This window comes from Catharus ustulatus, chromosome 27 (assembly GCF_009819885.2).
Source record: "Catharus ustulatus isolate bCatUst1 chromosome 27, bCatUst1.pri.v2, whole genome shotgun sequence".
NCBI lineage: Eukaryota > Metazoa > Chordata > Aves > Passeriformes > Turdidae > Catharus > Catharus ustulatus.
Window position 1 is genome coordinate 4976442 of NC_046247.1, and position 21152 is coordinate 4997593.

Below are 21152 nucleotides of genomic sequence, written 5' to 3' on the forward strand. Positions count from 1 at the left end.
CGGGAATGCGCGGGGCGGCGGGGCGGGGAGGAGCCGGGATGCAAACCGACACCGGGGGCCGGGCAGGGGCTCGCACCGCCCCGCCAGGCCCGCACTGGTCCCGCCGCCGACTCACGCGGGCTCCGCACCCGCTCCGCCGCCGGCCGTGCGGGGGCCCCGCTGCCCACGGGGCGCCGGTCGGTCCCGCCGCGTCCCAGGCTCCCTGCACGTCCGGGGCTCCCCCATACTGTCCGGGCTCTCCCCATCCCGTCCATACCGCCCTCATCCCATCCAAGGTTCCTCCACCTTGTCCAGGGTGCCCCAGCTGGGGTCGCCTCGTCCCATGCAGGGTGTCAACTCCCATCCGAGTGTTCCCATCCCACGCGTGGTCCCCCCATTCCATCCGGAGTGACACTTCTGGCACATCTGAGTTCTCTCAACTCTACTCATGGTCTCCCCCATTCCGTCTGTGTTCCTCCCAGCCTACCTTAATCTCCCCATCATGCCCTGGGTACCCCATCCATCCCAGGGTGTTCCCTCCCATCTGGCTGCTCTCATCCTTGTCCCCCATCCTATTCAGTTGCCTACACCTTCCCTGAGTGCCCCCATCCCACCCAGGGTGCCCATCACTCAACTGTTCCTGTCCTGCCGGGGTGCATGTATCCCCTTCGTGTGCCTCCATGTATCGCATCTCACCAGGGAGACCCTGGCCCACCATCCCACCCAGGTGTTTCACCACATCAGAGTGACCCCACTCCACCCCAGTGTCTATGTCCCCTCTCCCAGGGAATACTCAGAGGGAGATGCCCATCCCTCCCCACCCTGGGGAGCACCCTGGGATCAGGGTCCTGCCATGATGGGTCCAGCCAGCCTGCAGGATAGACTCATCCAAAAATTCTTTCTCCCCTTTTTTTTACAGGGTGGGCTTGTTCCCCCATGACAGGCACTTGCAAGGCTGACGGCTTAATCCAGCATCTCCAAACCATTATTTTATCCCATCCAATCACCCACAGCCTGACCGTGAACCCCAGTCTCCAGCCATCTCCAGTTCCCCAACCCCTGGGGCCACCAGACTCCACCACCCCCAGCAGCCCCTCACTCTGCGCCACAAAGGTTCTTCAGTTGCTTTGCCTGAAATACTTCATGAAAAGGCTTTTGTACCATCGAAATCGCTGGTGACCCCAGTCCCCCCTGCCCAAGATTCCCAAGGAAAAGCAGGAGGCAGCTGCGGGGGGTCGTGCTGGCTGGCCCTTCCCTGCTCCCTGCCCTCCAGATGTTTTATTGCCCTGTGTTTAATTAACGTTTCCAGCCACATGCTGAATGGGGAGCTCACATCTGCCCTGTCTTCCCAGACAGCTCCTTGTTTAGAGGTACATGGAGTTAGGGGTATGGATGTGTCCAGGGGTCTGTGTGAGTTCCAGGATGCTAAAAAAATACAAATAATCACCTTATGCAGTATTTTTGCCCATATTTCCCATAAATAACATGGGATGAATCCTCAAGGCATGAGGAGGTGGCTGGTTCTCAACAGGGGATATGTGGTGGAACATCCCGTGCCACCCAGTGCTCCCCAGGTGCCCCCCAACTTTGTACTCGTATGACTTCCTAAATCATAAAAATGGCACCAGCAGCTCTGCAGTTTTGGGGTGTTTCCCAACATTTTTGTAGGTCCTACAAATACAGAAGAGCCTCCTCAATGTGTTTAATCCACTGGGAGATGAGATCTGGTGTTCTGGGGGTGATAACTGGATGGATGGATGGGCGATCCCTGGGATGGAGGGGATGAGGGTGAGTGGCACCATCCGACAGCCCGGGATCTTCAGCCACCAAGGGACCCTCAACCACCCCGGGACCCTCAACCAGCCCAGAACCCTCCACTGTTCCTTCAGTCTTGGTCACCCCAGGAAGTCTGGACACCCTGGGACCCTCAGGTGCCCCAGGATCCAACACCCACCCCAGGAGCTTTGGCCATTCTGGGACCCTTGAACATCCCAGGACCTCTGCACACCAGGACTCTCAGCCATCCCAGAACTGTTGGACAACCTGGGACCCTCAGGTACTGCAGGACCTACAGCAACCCCAGGACTTCTACATGCCTCAGGATCCTGGGACATCCCAGGACCCTCCATCACCCCATTCCATTCATCCATCATCTCCCACTCCATTCCACTTCCCCAGACGCATTTTTCCCTGGGAACTGGGGACACGAGGTTATTTCCACCTCCTCAACTGAAGCCTGAAGCCCCAAGGAGGCAAATCCTGGCAGAGCACTAGAACCATCACTATCTCTGGGGACAAACTGAGGGCCTGGAGAGGGGCTCGTTAAACCCCACCTCACCTTCTCGGGGCAGGAAGAGCTCGGGCCCTCGTTGTTTTCCCCGTGCGTGAAGGTGCTTGGTCATGGGTGGGTTGCTCCCCCCGTGACCCCCGAGGCCGCAGGGATGGGGGGGTGAGACGCCGCAGGAGTTTTGGGGGAACCTCCCCATCTCCGCATCCTTGGTGCTTTAAAGACACCCCGAATGTGGAGGAAGTCTCGGGGGAGAGGAAGGGGACCCGACGGAGGGCCCTCCCAAAATCCCCCGAGCAATCCTTCCCCACGCGGTGGCAGCGCGGTGCCAGGCAGATGTTGGCAGCGGGGGAGGGCTGGGGGAACAATGAGCCGCTAATGTCCCATTAACACATTCTGGGGACGCCGCGGGGCTCGGGCCCACCCCCTGTCCCTCCCCCTCCGCCTCAGGTCACCTCCTGTGTCCCCCCGGGCCACCTCCGGCCCCCCAGGAGCACCTCTTCGGGAGGGCCATCGCGACGGGGCGTGAGGCGCAGAATTTTGATGATTTGGCCTAAAACGGAGGCGCATTTACACCCCAAAAAGCACCAGGCTCCGAACTGCTTCGGTACCGGCGAACATCCCTGATGTGCCCCCCCACTGAGGTCGGGAAATGAGGAAAGTCCCCGGAAATGCCGATTTTCTGCACCCGGGGGCTGCGGTCAGGGAGTGCGGGGCTGGGGAGGGCTGTGCGGGATGTGGGCGCTGTCGGGGCTGCACTGGCGCACAGAACCCCCAAAACAACCTGGAACCGAGTGTCCCCGAACAGCCCAGGACGGGGATCCCTGAGAACCGCCCTCGGGGCATTGGATGGGAGTTTCCGAAAATTGATCTGGGCTGGGGACCCCGGAACTGGCCGGGAACGGGGCCCTCCAGAGTCATCCCGGGATGGGGGAGCCCCAGGAACACCTGGGATGGCGGGTCCGTGAGACACCGAGCGGCGGGACGGGGCGGGGAACGGCCTGGTGGGTCTGTCCGGGCTCTGTTATTCGCGGGGGGCGGTCTCGCCGGCGGGAGGGTCTCCCCGGCGGGAGGGTCTCCCCCTCGGGAGGGTCTCCCTGGCGGCGTCTGCTGTTCGCGGGCGAGGTCTGGTATTTGAGGGGGGTGTTCGCTCTGGCGGGGGTGGGCTCTCTATAGGGGCGGGGCCTAGCAACGTAGGGGCGTGGCCTAGCTTTTCTGGGGCGCGGTTTAGGCTCTCGTGGGCGGGGCCTATCGGGGCCAGACTGTCCGGGACTGGGCCGAGCGCTTTCGGGTCGGGGCGGCGGTGCCGGGGCGGTGCCGGTAGCACCGGCGGGGCGGGGCGGGGGGGGCCGTGCCGGGGGACTGTGCCCGGGGGCTGTGCCTGGGGGCTGTGCCGGGGGGGCTGTGCCGGGGGGGCTGTGCCGGTAGCACCAGCGGGGCGGGGCGGGGGGCGGTGCCGGTATCACCGGAGGCGCGGTGCCGGGGGCGATGCCAGGGGGCGGTGCCGGTGGCACCGGAGGCGCGGAGCAGGAGGCGGTGGCGGGCGCCGGTGCCGGGGGGGCGGTGCCGGTAGCCCCGGCGGGGCGGGGGGCGGTGCCGGTAGCACCGGAGGGGCGGGGCAGGAGGCGGTGCCGGTGACAGGGGCGGGGCAGGAGGCGGTCCCGGTAACACCGGCGGGGCGGGGCAGGAGGCGGTGCCGGTAGCACCGGCGGGGCGGGGCAGGAGGCGGTGCCGGTAGCACCGGCGGGGCGGGGCAGGAGGCAGGGCCGGTAGCCCCGGCGGGGCGGGGGGGCGGTCCCGGTAGCACCGGAGGGGCGGGGCAGGAGGCGGTGCCGGTGACAGGGGCGGGGCGGGGGGCGGTGCCGGTAGCACCGGAGGGGCGGGGCGGGGGGCGGTGCCGGTAGCACCGGAGGGGCGGTGCCGGTGACAGGGGCGGGGCAGGAGGCGGTCCCGATAACACCGGCGGGCGGAGCGGGCGCGGCCATGGCGCTGAACCTGGCCAAGAACGGGCGGGCGCTGCAGGAGGCCTACGGCAGCGTGGTGGCCGCGGGGAGCCGCACGGACTGGTGAGGGAGGGGCGGCGGGCCCGGGGGCCGGGGCGGCGGGGATGGGGTGGATGGGGAGCCGGGAAGGGGGGCTGTGGGGTGTGCGGAGGGATGTGGGTGTGTGCGGTGGGGGATGGGGTACAGGGGAAATCCGAGGGCAGGGGGATGGAAGGGTGGAAGTAGAACAAGGATGGGTGCGAGTGCAGCGCCTGGGAAAAAATGTACCGGCTGGGCTGGTGGCTTGGGGGGATGCTGGATGTGGGTGTGTTTGTTGGGGTGTACAGAGGGACCCGGTGTGGGGTACAGGCCTGACTGGGGGTGGGCTGGATGAGGGGATCGGGGAGTCCCTGGGCTGTGGGTGGCGGGTCCCTTTGGGGCTCTGCACTGCAGAAGGTGTCAGAGGTGTGTGAACACCACAGATGAGCACTGTGCTGGCTAAAAATCACATTTCTGGCTTAATTTTAGGGCTCTGTTCACCTATGAAGGCAACAGCAATGACCTGCGAGTGGCTGGCTCCGGGGGTGAGAATTCCGGGGACCGTCCCCCTGTTTCCGTGGGTCCAGGGCCTTCCAGGGCTCATCTCACTGTACCTGCCTGAGATGTCCAGGGGTTTTTAATCCCTGAGGGTGGCTTGGGGGTGTCCTTGGTATTGGGAAAAGCGGGGGGAGCTGTATCGGGGTGTCCGGTGTGATTTCAGGTGAGGGATATGGACCAGAGCCTCCTGGCAGGTCTGCTTCTCCTTTCCTTTCATTTTCCTCCTTTCCAAAGAATCCAAAGTTTGGATCCTGGCTGCTCTTTGCATCCCTGAAGTATTTTAGATCCCAGATTTAGGTAGGATCATGTGGTGCTCCAGAGCCACTCACTCAGCCAGATCTCCCTACTCAATGCTCTTAAAGCTGGTCATGTTAAATTCCCTTCTTCCTGTGATTCTTTTTTATTTATTTTTTATTTGGCTGCTGATTCCCACCCAAATACTACTGGCTGGGAAACCAAAACCTTCAGGAACTAGCACATCCAGGCAGGTTTCCCCATGCTCAGAATTTGCATCTTCTCATCCCTCCCCAGCTCCTTCCTTAATTTCCAAGTGTTTTTCCCAGCCAGTGGAGCTCTGTGGAAATTTCTGGGATGCTCCACAGGGTCTAGTGGAGCCCATGGAGCCAGGGGTTTGGTGCTGGGGAATTTTGTTGAGGAAAACTCTTGTTGAGTCACAAATGAGAATTTTGGGGAGCTGCAGAGAGTGTGCTCTGAGCTCCCTGCAGATCCCTGCTCTCCCCAGCATTCCCATCATGTCCCTCTGTGCCAGCCCTCACCAACCAACTTCAGACTTCCAACCTTCAACTTCCCTGCTGGGTTTGGAGCCAAATTTAGAGCTGAATCATAAATATTTAATGGTGAGAAGGAAATGATCCGGGTGATGCTGCAGAGCAGAGCAAGCTGTGTTGGTCTCTGTTACTCCTTCCAGTGGCTCTTTTCCCACTTTTCAGGGCTCAGACAATCCAGCACAGAAGGAATTGTGGTCTGGGGGAATACTTTTGAGATGAGAGTGTGCATTTTTGGTGTTTTCCTCCTTTCCTGGTAGATTATTGGTGTGGTGGGAGCAATGCTGTTCCCTTTCCATTGCCCCTGCCTGAGCCCTGTGTGGGATTTTCCCTCTGGGATTCACTCACAAGTCCTCAAAGCAGAGCTGAGACCACTGTAGGTGGGTGTAACAGGGAGGGAGGCATTGAGGCAGGAGTTTCCCCATGGTGGACTAGCAGGACTTTACCCTGTGTTACCCTCTTGGTTCCTTCTCTATTTCCCGTCTTGGAGAGCAGGAACAAGGCTCAGCCAGCTTCTCCACCACTTCTCAGCACCATTCCCACCCTCACTGAGGTGTTTCTGAGCATGGTTTTGTGCAGGATCCCATGGGCAAAAGCTGCCTGCTCTCCTTAGAGCTTCTAATTGGTATGGGAGTGCGAGCAGCTCCTTCCCCTTCTCTCTTATGCCTGCACTTTGTTGCAGATCCAGGATCTTTCTGGGGTTTGTGGAGGCCTGAGGAAGAGGAACTGGGTAATGAAGGCCGCTGGGGTTGGGAGTGGTTGAGAAAAGGCTGGGGCTTGGCTCCCAAATGATCATGTGGATGATAAATGATCAGGTTATGTGTTTACAGAATAAACACGGGTCTGGGACTCTCATGAGGTATGACAGTCCCACGTTTAGTGGGGAAAATCTCTAGGGAAGACAGAGCTGGGGTGGGTTTGGCTGTTCCCACCACACTGGACTCATCCCCTCTCTTTCCTCCCGGGACAGATGGGGGGCTGGAGGAGATGGTGGAGGAGCTCAACAGTGGGAAGGTGATGTACGGCTTCTGCCGCGTGAAGGATCCCAACTCTGGGCTGCCCAAATATGTCCTCATCAACTGGGTGAGTGGGGACAGGCTTGGGCTTCACTGGGAGGGAGCTGGTGTCCCTATGTCCTGGAGCCAGGCTGGGAGAGCTGGGGGAGTCCAGCCTGGAGGAGAGAGGGCTCCAGGGAGGCCTCAGAGCCCCTTGCAGTGCCTTGAGGGGCTCCAGGAGAGCTGGAGAGGGACTCAGGCTCAGATCCAGGTGCTGCTGCTGCTGTGAATGCAGCCTGGAGGGGCTCACGTGAGCTGATGGTGTCTCCTTGCAGACAGGTGAAGGTGTCAATGACGTGCGGAAAGGAGCCTGCGCCAACCATGTCAGCACTGTGGCCAACTTCCTAAAGGTCTGATCCTTCTCGTGTCCTCCCTCAGGAAGTCACTGAATGGTTTGGGTTGGAGGGACCTTAGACTATCCAGTTCTACCCCCCTGCCATGGCCAGGGACATCAGCCCAAAAAATCCCCCTGGATATTTTCTGCTTCTTACCAGAACCCTTTTCCTTCCCTTGGGAGCTCTGGGAGCGCAGACAGGACCTACCAGGGCAGGGTGGGTTTAGGGGCTCCCAGAGTGACCCCTCACCCCTGTCCTGGTTCCTCCTGCTCAGGGGGCTCACGTCACCATCAATGCCCGGGCAGAGGAGGACGTGGAGCCTGAACTTATCATGGAGAAGGTGGCCAAGGCTTCCGGGGCCAACTACAGCTTCCACAAGGAGAGCAGCAAGTTCCAGGACTCAGGGCCCCAGGCTCCCGTGGTGAGTTGAATCAGTGAGGACTTTTGGGTGCCTCTGGGTGGGAGGAAGGTCTGGGACCACTATCATCCCTTGATGGAAGGGGCAGCCTGGCCATTGACATGTCTGTGGAAAAGGGAAGGTTTCAGGGAGAACTTAGAGCCCCTTTCAGTGCCTAAAAGGGCTCAAGAGAGCTGGAAAGGCACTTTGCACCAGGGCAGGAAGTAACAGGAGCCTTAAAGCCCATCCAGTCCCACCCGTGCCATGGGCAGGGACACCTCCCACTGTCCCAGGATACTCCAAGCCCCATCCAGCCTGGCCTTGGACACTTACACGGATGGGGCAGCAACCTGTGCCAGGGCCAGCAATTCCCTGTTTTTGTCAATGTGCACATCACTGGCCTCACCCAACCCTCCTTTAAATTCTGGGCAAAGCATCAGGTTATAGGAACTTCTAAGAGAAGTCCCAGATTGTGCTGATTTGGGCTGATTTTTGGCAAGAAATGCAAAAAAATGTGATTTCTCTGTGTCTTGCTCAGGGCTCTGTGTACCAGAAGACAAACGCGATGTCTGAAATCAAGCGGGTCAATAAGGATAATTTCTGGGCCAAAGCAGAGGTGAGTGAGACTTGGAGCATCAAATGTTTGGATTTAGCTGGAGATTGTTCTCCATGTGCTTATTCCTTGTCTGGGAACTGGGATCAAGAGCTCAGGGAAGTGCAGAACTGCTGCTTTGGGGTGCTCAGAGAGGAGGAGCTGAGTCTTGAAGGGGAAGGTGCTGCTTTATCTCATCTGGATTTGGCTCAGGACTTCTGGGGTGGGCTCAGGGAGGGATGTCCTGGCAGACAGCTGAGGAGCATCCCAGCTCCCAGCAAACCCCAGCTGGGTGAGGAAACTGGTTTTGACCTCTCTGAGGGCTGCTCCATTTTCTTCCCTTTCACCTTGAATTTTATGGGGTTAAGCAATGACTGTGAAGCTTCTGACTGGATCAGTGTGCCTTGGGACCTGCTGGGTGCCCTGGGATGCAGAGGGCCAGGAGGCTCTGAGTGCTGGCAGTGGGACCCCCACACCTCTGAGCCCAGATGGCCAAGCCTCTGTGTCTGTCTCTCTGCAGAAGGATGAGGAGAACCGGCGGCTGGAGGAGAAGAGGAGGGCGGAGGAAGAGCGGCAGCGGCTGGAGCAGGAGCAGCGCGAGCGGGAGCTGCAGGAGGCGGCGGGGCGGGAGCAGATGTTTAAAGCCAGATCCAGTGAAATCGAAGCCCAGAAGTGAGTGGGGTTTTAGGAATGATTCCCAGATCCCATCCTGCTCTCTGGGATTCCTGTGGTGCTGGGTGTCCCTGCCTACTACCTCTCTGAGCTGCCCCCACTCCAGGAAAGTTTATTCCTTAGGAAGTGGGGGATCATGTCTGTGCATTTCCCACTACTGGAATTCCTGCAGTCCCAGAAAATCTCTTTGAAGAGAACAGATATGAAGGGATCTTGCTCCAGCTGTGGAGGGAACATCTCCCTGGCTAACCCTCAAGGAGCTTGGCTGCTTGTCCAGCATCATCCCTGAGTCTCCCTGCCCATGGATCCTGCTCTAGGACTACTCTCCCTTTTGTTTCCCAAACCTTGCCTGGCACCCATAGCCCCTATTTTTGGAGTGTCAGAGGTCCAGGGAGCTTCAAGCCCCGCAGGAGCGACTCCAGGAAAATCTGCCCAGCTCCCATATCAAGATGCTTGTGTCCATATCCCCAAGGAAGAAATGTCCCTGGAATGATCCCACTATTTGGAGCAGCTCCTGCCCCTCTCACCACACTCCTCTCCTCAAGGGTGACTTGTGGCACCTTGTCTGGCCCTGAAGTGTGGGAGAGCATTACCAAAGTGAGGGATGGCCTTCATGTGCTATTCCCAGGGACCTGGAATAGTGGGATGAGGTCTCAAATCCTCAGTTTTAACCCATTTGTCCCCACAGGAGACTGCAGCAGCAACAGGAGGCTGAGAACAGGGACAGGGAGCAGCAGCAATGGGTGAGCTTTGGTCTTGGCCCCAGGTGGGGTTTATGGTGTAGGTGAAAGGGACCTGGGACAGGGCAAGTGGAAATGCCTTAAGTTGCACAGAGGAGGTTTAAGTTGGATATTGGGAAAGTTTCTTCATGGAAAGGGTTGTCCAGCTCTGGCACAGCTGCTCAGGTCAATGCTGGCATCCTCACTCCTGGGAGGATTTAACAGCTGTGTGGATGTGACACTTGGGGACATGGGTTAGTGGTGGCCTTGGCTGTGCTGGGGGATAGTTGGACTTGATACTTTTGGAGGGTTTTTCCAACCTAAATCATCCCGCAATTCCATGACATCAAGTCCCTGTTCTCAGCCCAGAATTCCCCCGTTTCCTCCTCATCCACCCTCTATTGCTTGGGTACAGAGGGGGCTGAAGGAGGCAGAGGGTCCTGGCAGGAATTGGAGGGGGCTGGAGGGGGCAGGGGGCTGGTCTGGGGGGGTGGCTGATTGCCCAGCCCTCTCATGTGCCACAGAAGGAGCGGGCTGAGGAGTACGAGGCGCAGCAGCGGAAGGGTGTCAGGAGAAGCGAGTCGGTGGAGAAAGCCCAGGTGAGGAGCTGGGACCCTGAGCCCCTGGGGAAGGGGGAGCTGCCTTGACTCTGCCCCCCTGACTGGGCTGTGTGCCCTCCCCGGGCAGGAGGCCGCCACGCTGATTGCGCAGAGAGCTGTCAACCCCCGTGACATCTTCAAGCAAAAGGAGAGAGCGGGGCCAGGGGACGTGGGGATGCCAGCACAGCCAGGTACAGCCTGGGGACACAGGGAGTGTTCTGGGGGTGGGTCCCAGTCCCCACTGAGAGTCTCTGCACGTGGAGGGTTCCCAGTGGGGCAGAGATATTGTGAGGCCACAGTTGGAGCTGACAACGGGTGGCTCTCACCACACTGATGTTCTCTGCTGTGCTGTGTCTCAAATCAGGTTCCTGCTGTTTTCCAGGGTGTGGCTCTAGCCAAGTTTTAATCACAAAGATTTCCATATTCTGATTCCCCTTCTGAGCCTGAGCCTTGAAGTTCTTTTTCTTTTTTTTTTCTTTTTTGTTTTTTTTTTTTTTTAATTAGAGTTCAATGTATTAACACCAGGAAAAGCACCAGTATCGCAGTCTGTCCTGACTGAATGAAATTTCACCCAAATTTTTGAACTGCTCTGGTCAAGCAGGATCTTGTGCTGTTAGAAGAGTCTGATCTGATCTCTCAGATAGAAATCAGGAAGTTTGCAAACCAGAGCTGAGAGTAGTTGAGGAAGTAGCTGTGACAAACACGTGACACCCCTGGCTGACTGCAACTGCCTCTGCTGCTGCCACCACCACCTCCTCCTCCTCTTCATCCTCCTCAGCCCAACCCCCTCTAAAGCACCTTAAATTGATTCAGAATAATCACTTTCATTTGGTGATAGGAGCACGAATCCCTACTTGGGTGCACAGGCAAGCCATGGATGGGAGAGGAGGGAATTCTGGGAAAATGTCTTTTTTGATGGTTCGACGTCATGGGGAGTGACTGACTTTGAGGTATTTCATTAGGATTTGATGGTTTTCATGGAGGAAAGGGAGCTAAATGCCCTGGAATCTGGATCTGACCCAGAGATAAGGGTCAGCAGGAGTCCTGCTGCTGGTAGGGCTTGTCTGGGAATTCTCCTCAGCTTTTATTTGGTTTGGAGGTGGAGGTGAGTAGGTAGCAGAGCAGTTGCCTCCTGCCACGGGAGGTGCTCTGGCAGAAACCAGTTTGCATCATCCCCTCCCAGTTTGATGTCTGTGGAGTTCAGGGTGCTCATAAAATCACCATGGAAAGCGAGAGGCAGGGCCTGCCAGCTCTTCCTCCACAGGAATATTTCTTTTTTTTTAAAATCAATTTTCCCTTGGCTGCTGCTGTAACTAGTTGCCAAACTTGTTTTTCACAACCAGGATTAGAGCTGGAAAATCCTGCTTGGGAGGGTGACCCAGCAATACCTGTGGGTGCACAGTCAGGCTGGGAGCCCCCCTGCCTGACCAACTCCTGCAGCCACCTCAACTCCTTTTCCAGGGAAGCTGCGCAGCCCATTCCTGCAGAAGGAGATGAACTCCGTGCCCAGTCCTGCCTCCCCCAGCCGGGATGTTTGGAGGTCCCCACCAGCCTCCCCAGTACCTGCAGCAGGTACATGCTTGGCTCTCTCCACTCCCCAAAGCTTTTCTCCTCATCTTTCCAACTAGATCTCACAAAATTGGGCATTTTGAGGCTGGTCTTGGAGATTCCATTTGGTTTTCCCGTGGGCTTTGTCTCCAGCCAGGGCTGAGCATGAGGATGAGGATGGTTCCTGCTTGTCTTTAGCTGATGGCTCAGGGGGATGAGAATACCTCCTGCTGGAATTCAGACTGGAATTCAGGCTAGAATTTGGCCACATGCATCCCCAGACCGGCCACAGGGGCTTTGACAGTCAGGCTTGGACTTTTTCAAAATGCCCCAAGGCCCAGCTGAGGCAGCTCCACCCCTGTGCAGGGGTTTTCCTGTCCCAGAGTTAGACTGGCTTGTTTCCTTGTTCCAGTAAAGACAGGACAAGAGGGACTGGCTTCCCACTGCCAGGGGGCAGGGTTATGTGGGATATTGGGAAGAAATCCTTGCCTATGAGGGTGGACAGGTTGCCCAGAGAAGCTGTGGCTGCCCCAGGATCTCTGAAAGGCCAGGTTGGATGAAGCTTGGAGCAACCTGGGACAGTGGAAGGTGTCCCTGCCCAAGCACTTCCCAGTGGTCTGAGAGAGTAAGTGATTCCAGAGAAGGCCTGGCTGTGCCCAGAGGGTGTCCCCATGTCCTGTAGGTGGCACTGAGGGCTGGCCTTGTTCCCAAATCATGGAATCACAATTTGGTTTGTTTTAGATGGGATCTCAGAGACCATCTAGTTCCACCTCCCCTGCCATGGGCAGGGAACAGGCATGTCCAGCTCCCATGTCCCCAGGCCACTGTCACCACTAGATGCTGCTCTTGGCCAGGACCTCTGCTCTAGCCCTTCCCCTGCGTGGGAATTTTTTCATCTTGAGCGAGTTTATTCCTTCCCTGTCTCTATCCCTTCCCTGTCAGAGGTAGATCTCTCCTTTGTCCTTTCAGATCTCACTAAACCCCTGCTCACTCCATCCCATGGTCTGTGTGTGCTCTGTCCTCTGGCTGGGCAGGAGACCCAGGGGTCACCCAGCTCCCAGCAGGAGCGTGGTGTCACTCCAGGCTGGGGCAGGAGCCAGATGAGGGGACAGGGCATGCTTTTGATGACACATGCCTTGTTTCTCCTCAGGACGGGACTCTGTATACAATTCTGGTGTCCCAGGGTCCCATGTAGAAGAGAATCTGTATGAGGAGCCCCCAGAGCCCTCAGCCATCTACGAGGAGCCACCCCAGGTGAGGCTGGGGGGCAGGGGACCCTCCTGGAGCATGGCTTGTCCCACCCCTAGGATGAGCCTGGAACACTTTTCTGAGCTAAAATCAAGGAAATGGCAAAACCCTGGAGCTCAGGTGTACTCAGGATGCACCCATATGGCACAGGGGGTGGTGCTATGTCCCTTCCCAGTGCTCCCACTGGGAGACACAGGTACTGAGTCCCTGGCACTCATCCTGCACCCCAGGGCTGCTCCAGCTCTTGTCAGTGCCACATCCCAGAACCAGTGAGGGGAGAGGATCCATCAGCCTCTTCCAAATCCCTTTCTCCTCTTTTTCTGCACTGTGCTTCTCTGCACATCTGGACCCAGTGGAGTTCGCAGTCCCAGCTATTCCTGGTGCACTCCAAGATTCTCCAATGGCTCATCCTGGGGTTGTGCTGTGCTGCTGTGTTGCCCTTGGAGAAGTGGGGCTCCTTTGGTTTCTTCCCTGATTACCAAACCATCAGCATTCCAAACATTTTCTCATTCTGGAATTTGTGTGGAAGTGTCCAGCAGGTTCCAAAGGATTCCAGAGTAGATGGGCCCAATGATCCCCTCAGCCTTTCCCTGAAGAGAACAAACCTCAGCCAGCTCAGGCTCTGGCAGGAATGTTTTAGAAGCTGGAGCTTATCTGTTGGGGAAAGAGCCTCTGTCTGTAGCAGGGATCCCAAGGGACCAGAGGGGTTGTCTGCCACTGGTCTCAGGTGTTTCCATTGGGATGAGATCCCAAGGGATTGGTGTTGAGTGAGGGGGGACGTGGCTCTTTGGCTAAGAGCTGGTTTGTTCCTTTGGCAGATGTGTGGCACAGCTTCTCTGGAGCTCGTGTTTTATTCCAGAGGGCACCCAGAACCTCCAGCCTGTCTTGGAGACCTCCAACAGCTCTCCAAGCCTCTGGGGGCTGATGGACATTTCTGGGCATGGGGTATTGTTGTTCTTTTCCCTGCTACTGTTCTGCTGTTCAATCCTGCTCTCCTCTCCTTCCTGAAGGAACAAGTTGACGATGCCAAATATGACTACAGGGGGGAGTACCAGGAGCCACCGGACCTGGCGGGGAAGGGGCTCTGTGCCCGGGCACTCTATGACTACCAGGCTGGTGAGACCCTTATCCTGTCCCTCCAGACCCTTGTCCCCAGTCCCCCTCCAGCTCTCTTGGAGCCCCTTTAGGCACTGGAAAGGGCTCCAAGGTCTCCCTGGAGCTTTCTTTGCTCCAGGCTGGACATTCTGAGCTCTCCCACCATGTCTCCAGAACAGAGGGGCTCCAGCCCTTGGAGCACCTCCATGGCCTTCTCTGGACTCGTTCCAGCAGCTCCACATCCCTCTTCTCTTGGGGACCCCAGAGCTGGGTAGTTCAGGTGGTCTGACCCCATTCCCCTTGTCTGTCCCATGGCAGCTGATGACACTGAGATCTCCTTTGATCCTGAGAACGTCATCACCAACATCGAGATGATCGATGAGGGCTGGTGGCGCGGCTACGGCCCCGACGGCCACTTCGGGATGTTCCCTGCCAACTACGTGGAACTGATAGAGTAGGGAACTGGCTCTGTGGGGGCTGACAGGGGGCTCCAGACTCTTGGGACTGCTCCACACCCCCAAGACCACTCAGCTCCTGCCTGATTCTTCCAAGCGACACATGGCTTTTTCTTCTCTATTTCTCTCTCTCTCTCTCAGTGAAGTGCCATTCCCCAGTCCCTTGGCAGTGGGGCTCCCCAGGTGCTGCCTCTGTGTCCCCAATAGCTGCCCTTGGGTGGGTGAAGGAAGGGTCCCATCCCACCCTGAGTCCACAGTGCTGGTCTTCCCCTTCTCCTTTGGCTTTGGAGTGTAAGGAGGGTGTGAAAAATCCCTCATAGGAATTTTCAGGGAACAAATTACCTCCCCCCTGTGCTCCCTCCCACCCTGTCACCTTGGACCTGCTGCAGCCACGCTGGAGAAACCACGTTCCCAATTTTATTTCATTGGAAAGCTCATGAGAGTAATTGTGGAATCCTGCAGGGTCTGAAATTACCAGGAGAGGTGAATCCTGACTCTTCCCCACCATCCTGAGCACACTGAGCTCGCCACGTGTGATCTTGTGTTCTCCTCCCTGCTCTCCCCACTGTTCCCTTCCCTCACCCCAAACATGCTCCAGGGATTTGAACTGGGAGTGAATAACCTCCCCTGCAGCACAGATCCAGCCAGGCTGAGCAGGTGGGACCCCCCTCCCCATTCCCCCAAACTCACTGTGAACAAGGAAAAGCCCAGCCCAGCCCGTCCCACACACGGAGTTTCCCACCCTGGTGTCACTTTAGGAATAGAAGGAGAGAAAGGGCTGGAGGGTCCCAACTCACCCATCCTTCCTGCAGGTGCAGGGGGACACGGTGGCTTCTCTTGAGTCCCTCCCCCAAGCTCCTTCTTCTCCTTGCTCCCCGCAGGCCCTCCCCAGCTACAATAAAGGGCTTTTCTTTGGTGATGGATGTAGCAGGATCCTGGTGGGGCTGACTGGGGATATAATTAGTCTCAACACTAATTATCTGAGTCTAATGAGGGGGAAAGCAGCCTGCAGTGGTTGGGGTCCTGGGATCTGGGGTGGCCCCAGGGTGGAGAGGGGCTTTGTGGCTGGTGGTGCTGGTGGTTTGAGGACACTGGGAATATTGGGGGTGCAGGGACTGTGGAGAGAGCAGAGGGTGGATTGCAGGTATACTGGACATTTGGAGACATGAGGGATCTGGGGACAGCCAAATGGGTGCCACAGGCCATCCCCCACCCTTCTCAAGCACATGGGCCCAGGTGCTCACACAAGGACCTGGGGTCGTTGTATGGCCATGGGCATCCCTCCATGGGGCACAGAACTGATGACATATGTAGGGTGGCATCACACCATGATGCTGGGGACACTTCACCCCCTGCACTGGCACTGCCCTGTCCTGTCTGAGTCCCCTCATGCCTCCCCACACCCAGGGCTGGCACCATACCCATCAGGACATGGCACTGTCCCTTTGTTCACCAGGACCTGGGTGCAGGGTAGATGTGTGGGCACAGCATGGGCACAGTGTGGCACAGGCACACGGAAGAAGGTGGCGATGACATGCAGGTGGCAAGGCTGTGGCAGCAGTGTGGGGATGCAGTGACTTGTGGGCATGGCATGGGCTTGGGATGGTGGAGATGGAGATAAGCATGGGGTGGGCAAAGGAATTGGGATGATGGGATGGCAGAGGGGCAGGAATGATGTGGGTTTGGGTATGGTGAGGAGATTGGGATGGCATGGGAAAGGACCTCTCCATACTTGGAGATGGGCATGGGCATGACACAGGCTGGGCATGGGAATGGGGAATGAAGTGCCATGGGCATTAGAATGGCAAAGGGGCAGACAGGAATGATGTGGGCATGGGTGGACAAAGGCACAGGGATGGCAGGGCATTGTCATGCACAGGGGCAGACATGACATGGGCTTGGGGATGGGGTGGACATGGGCATGGCACAAGGAGGTGAATGACTGGCGTGGAGAGGAAGATGGCAGGACCTTGGGCATGGTGTGGGCATGGGAATGGCACAGGGATAGGTCTTGTGGATGGCATGGAGATGAGCCTGGTATGGGCATAGTGCGGGCAAAGACACAGGGACATCACAGCAGTAGAGATGGCATGGGCTTGGTGTGGGATGTCAAGGATGTGATGCACAAGGATGTGAATGCCAACAGCATGGGGATGTGGTGGGCAAAGGCACAGGGACAGGGATGGCACGGTGACAGGGCCAGCTGAACAGAGCACAGCCATTGCTGGGAGCTGGCACAGCTGCACAGGCCTGCTCACACCCCGTGACCAGGGCACCGCCCCATTGGCACCTGCTGCTCATTTCCAGCTGGTGAAGAACTGCTTGAAGATGGGTGTCTCGCAGCCCTGGGGCCGGATTTCCACCTTTGGGGACAGGGACAGGAATTGGGAAGGGGTGATGGCTCCCATGTCAGCCCTTGGGCATCCCTCCCCCCCTGCCCCAACCTGTGTCTGGGGCAGGGGTACCATGCGGGCGATCACCTCTTCAGCCACCCTCAGAGGCACCTGGCATTCCCACTCATTGTCCTTGCACCTTGCAGAGGGGGATGTCAGCCACTCAGGCCAGTCTCTGTCTCCATGTCACCCTATGTCCCCATCCCTGAGCACCTTTCCATCCTGCTAGCAGCATTGTGGAGCATGAAGCAGTCATCAGAGCAGAACAGGCTGGTGGCCACCTGGGTCAGGTCCATGCCCCTGTCACATCCAAAAGCCCCTCGTGGAGGGGATGTCACTGCAGGGTTGCCTGGGGCCTCTCCAGCCCAGTGTCCTCTGCCTCCACCCACACACTCTGGCATTGCCCATCCCTGCCTGCCCCAGGGCCCCTGTGATATCCCTTGGCCATGCTCAGCTCCGTGTGGATTTCCTAAGGGTCACCAGATTGTTCCTGGGCCATGTCCAGCCTCATGTACTCCTGGAGGGCTATCATGGTGTACCCTGGCTGTGCCCAGCCTCATGTACCTCCTGTGCCCCCCATGGTGACACTTTGGCATGCCCAGCCCTGGTGCCATTAGTAGTGTGCCACCGTGTCCTTGCATTGTAGGGGACAGCTGCCCCTGTGCTGCTCTGGTCAGCCACCACCTCCTCCTCAGGGCTGCCCTCCTGCAAGGGGTGCGAGATGAGACTGGGGGGTCACAGAGCCACCCCAGGGACACCCAGCTGCCCCTCTCTGCCCAGTGGGGACAGACCTGGACCATCTCAGGTGGCTCCTCACCATCAGCCACAATCTCCAGATGTGCTTTGCCACCCCGCTCACTGTCACGGCTGGCAGCAGCCAGCTCCTGCATCCTGCTGTGCTCCAGGACATTGCTCCAGGCCCCACACCAGACCATGAGGGGCTGGGGCAGGGAGTGATGGAATAGTGGTGATGGAACTGCCCCATGGTGGCCCTCAGCCCACCTCACCCAGGCTGGGGATGCAGCAGCCATTGGGGTTGAAGCTGGTCCAGGGAGATGCTGTGATGGGAAAAGGGACACTCCAATGGAGGGACAGACATCCCAACCACCCACCATCCCTAGGGATAGGGAAATGCCCCAGTGGCCACTGGAAGGACAGACAGACGCCCCAAGAGAAGGACAAACAGCCTGTCCTGTGGAGGGACAGGTGCCCCAACGAAGAGGGACAGGCCAGTGAGCTGATGGACCCCCCAGAGGACAGAGGAGTACACGGGACATGTACTTGGCCCCACACCTGGTGAGAAGGGTCTGGGGGCCAGGGATGGCAACAGCGGGGACAGGGAGTGGGAGAGTGGGGACAGGTGCCCTCCAGCCCTCTGTCCCAGGTCTAGGAGGAAGCAGTCACCAGTGTTGAAGCTGGCCCATGACAGGTCCCGCTGGCTCGCCCAAATCTTCCTCTTGCCCTTATGTGGTAGAGTTTGGGCATGGGACCAGAGCCAGGCTGGGCCCATGTAAAGGCCAAGGCTACACTGCCCTCCTGCTGGCACAGGGGAGGGACTCAGCACCAGATGGGGGTGACAACCACCCAGCACAAACACTGAGCGGCTGGAGGGGATGCTGAATAGCCCATGGCCATGCTGAGCCTGTGGCAGGGTGCCCAGCACCCAGTGGGAATGCTGAGTGTCTGGTGCGAGTGCCCAACATCCAAGAGGGGTGCTGAGTGCTCAGTGCAGTGCCCAGCACCCAGTGGTATTGACAAGAACCAACACAGACATGAGCACCCAACAGGGATGTTGAGCACCTTCTGCAGATGCCCAGCACCCCAGGGGGGCCATCATGCTCAGCAAGGACGAAGCAGAGCACTGAGGGTGCACAGAGCCCAGCGTTGATGCTGGGCACCCCTCTGGGGTGCTGGGAGCACCCTGAGCACCCCTGGGGCCTCCATACGTGGTAGGTGAGGCTGCAGGGGAAGCAGTCCAGGAGGAGGTTGGACTTGTTGCAGTGGGTGATGGGGCGCTCGCCCAGCAGCGAGCTCAGCTGGGTGGAGAGGAGGGTGCACGTCCTGCAGGGAGTCCCGGCCTGGGGCAGCCAGGTGAGCACACAACCCCACCTGGCTCATGCCATCCCAACCCCTTCATCCCCCCCCAGGTGGAGGTGGGCTTGCTCCTCCAACCCGCTGTGCAGCACCAGGTACGAGTGTCCCGAGAAGAAAATGCCCAGGGTGGCCTTGGGGACCTCCACTGGCTGCAGCTGCTCCACCTGCCAGACGTGCAGCCCCGGGCTGGTGGCACCAGGGCCAAAAGGGGAAGCACTGTGGGGTGGTGGGTGGGGTCAGGTGGGAGCAATCGCGGGGATGGGGGGAGTGAGGAGGGGGTATATTTTGGGGAGGGTGGTGTACATGACAGTGGGGCTGTGGGGACAGAGGCATGGATGGCCAGATAGACCTGTGGATGGGGAGACCCTGTGAGATGGTTGCAAAGGATGGAGAGCCAGGAGGGCTCCAGGAGAACAGACAGATTAATACCCAGAAGGACAGATGGATGCCCCAACAGACACCTGGAAGGACAAGTAGACTCCCTGATAGACACCCAGAAGGACAGACAGACACCCCAACGCACACATGGACACCACATGAGGTAGATGGACACCCCAATAGGCAGACAGACACCCGGAGGATGGACAGACATCCCTATGTATAGATGGACACCTATGGTTAGGGGGACACTCCCATGGACAGAGAGACAACCCAATAAATGGACACTAGGAAAATGGACAGACACCCCAATAGCCAGAGGTGTCCCGACATCCAGCCAAGAGGACAGACAGGCACCCCGGCAGACAGACAGACCCCGCGGGGGTGGGATACCCTCAGGACAGACAGACCCGCGAGGAGTACAGCCCATGACGGACAGACGGACAACCCGACAGCTCTCCCACTCCGAGAGACAGACGGACGGACGGACGGACCTCCGAGAGATGCCCCGACAGCGCCCGGCTCCGCCGAGGCTGCGGATGCCTCAGGAGCCGGAAGGCGCCGGGAGTGATGCAGGCGCAGGAAAGGGTGGGGACGAGGGTGGCGAGTGAGGGAGGGGACTGGGAGGGCGCCAGTGCTGGGACTCCCCAGCCGGGGGGAAAATGTGGCTTGAGGTGCAGCCCCTCGCATTGGGAGGGGCACTGAGCACTGGGACCCCCACCTTCCGGGGATCCCCACCGTCCTGGGGACCTCTTCTTCATGGGAACCCCACCCCACTGGGATCCGTCTTCACACTGGTGGACCCCACACCATTCTGCGGATCCTCCTGAGGAACTTCCTCCTCCTGAACCCCTCCTCAATGCTGCTGGACCACCACACTCTCAGGGGACCCCCCCACCCCATTGCTGGGACATCCATCCTCCTGGACTCACTCCGGGATCCCCATCCCGCAGGGACCCTCATGGGACTCCTCCACCCTGATGCCATCCTACCCCATCCTAGTGGGACCCACCCCTTTCCAGGACCACCCACCCCTCCCAGGACCCCCATCCCTCCTGTGTCACCTGTGGGCCATTCGCCCTGGGGTTCCAGGCTTCTGCCCCGCTGCCAGGGGCTGGGGCAGCTCTGGGGGTCCGAGGGAGGTGGAATCTTAATTGAGAAGAGGGGACTATAGTGGGCGTGAAGATGATACTGGCAGCTGTAGTGGGTGGGCTCTGTGGGGGTGGAGCTGAACTGGAAGCGGGCTGTAGTGGCTGGGGGACTTTACTGGGTGTTCCACATGGGTCTACTGGGGAGCTACACTGGGAGCTGTTACTGGTGGGGGATTTGTACTGGGAATGGGAGAAGACTGTAGTGGGGGGAGGGAGGGGAATTGTACTCGGGGCTGTGCTGGGGGAGCCGTAACAGGCTGGGGAGGCTGTAATGGGAGGGGGAGTGGAACTGGAAGCGGAGGGGGTGGCATTCCTGGGGGCTGCCTGAGGTGGAGTAGGGGCTGCAGCAGAGGCACTGGGAAGTCACTGGGCTGCACTGGGAGGCACTGAGAAGTGCAGGTGGGGCCCCCCAACTCCCGGCAGGCCCCAGCATTGCTGGACAGTGAGTCATGGTTTGGGGGGCCACGTGTGTGCCGGGGGGGGTGTCACGCGTGTGACGATGGCGGGCGGCCCGAGCTGCCACGTGGCCCTGCCACCACTGCGGCCCGGGGAGCCTGCGGGGCCCGGGCGGGTGGGGGACATCCAGGGCATGCCCCAGCCTGAACCTCAGCCCTGCCAGCGGGGGGCTCGGGGGGTGTCACATATGTGTAATGCGTGTGCAGAGTGTGTGCAGAGTGTGTACACTGCATTCCCTGTGTGTGCTTCCTCCCTGTGTGCAGAGTGTGTGCACTGCATTCCCTGTGTGTGCTTCCTCCAAGGCATTGCCATGTGTGTGCACTGCATTCCCTGTG

General features: G+C 58.7%; 2 protein-coding genes across 2 annotated transcripts; one reads left to right on the forward strand and one right to left on the reverse strand.

Annotated features, from left to right (window-relative positions):
* The first annotated feature begins 4231 nt into the window (after positions 1–4231).
* Positions 4232–15264, forward strand: DBNL (drebrin like). Its single transcript, XM_033081172.1, has 14 exons — positions 4232–4332; positions 4777–4832; positions 6601–6713; positions 6961–7035; positions 7295–7441; positions 7956–8033; positions 8530–8681; positions 9370–9424; positions 9925–9999; positions 10088–10190; positions 11461–11571; positions 12698–12801; positions 13806–13911; positions 14209–15264. The coding sequence occupies exons 1-14, from the start codon at positions 4250–4252 to the stop codon at positions 14346–14348; spliced, it is 1398 nt and encodes a 465-aa protein (XP_032937063.1). The 5' UTR covers positions 4232–4249; the 3' UTR covers positions 14349–15264.
* Positions 14916–19640, reverse strand: CAPG (capping actin protein, gelsolin like). Its single transcript, XM_042780016.1, is given in 7 exon segments — positions 14916–16917; positions 17235–17678; positions 18113–18205; positions 18208–18274; positions 18685–18816; positions 18868–19048; positions 19621–19640. Coding segments are annotated over 7 exon segments (1212 nt in total). The 3' UTR covers positions 14916–16642.
* Between the last annotated feature and the right edge of the window lie 1512 nt (positions 19641–21152).

What these genes read in the sequence shown, in the direction of transcription:
- DBNL (XM_033081172.1), top strand. Translation starts at nt 4,250, where the DNA reads ATGGCGCTGAACCTGGCCAAGAACGGGCGGGCGCTGCAGGAGGCCTAC. An exon ending in AGTGAAATCGAAGCCCAGAA is followed by an intron (nt 8,682 to 9,369) that starts GTGAGTGGGGTT and finishes TTGTCCCCACAG; the next exon opens with GAGACTGCAGCAGCAACAGG. An exon ending in ACTCTATGACTACCAGGCTG is followed by an intron (nt 13,912 to 14,208) that starts GTGAGACCCTTA and finishes GTCCCATGGCAG; the next exon opens with CTGATGACACTGAGATCTCC.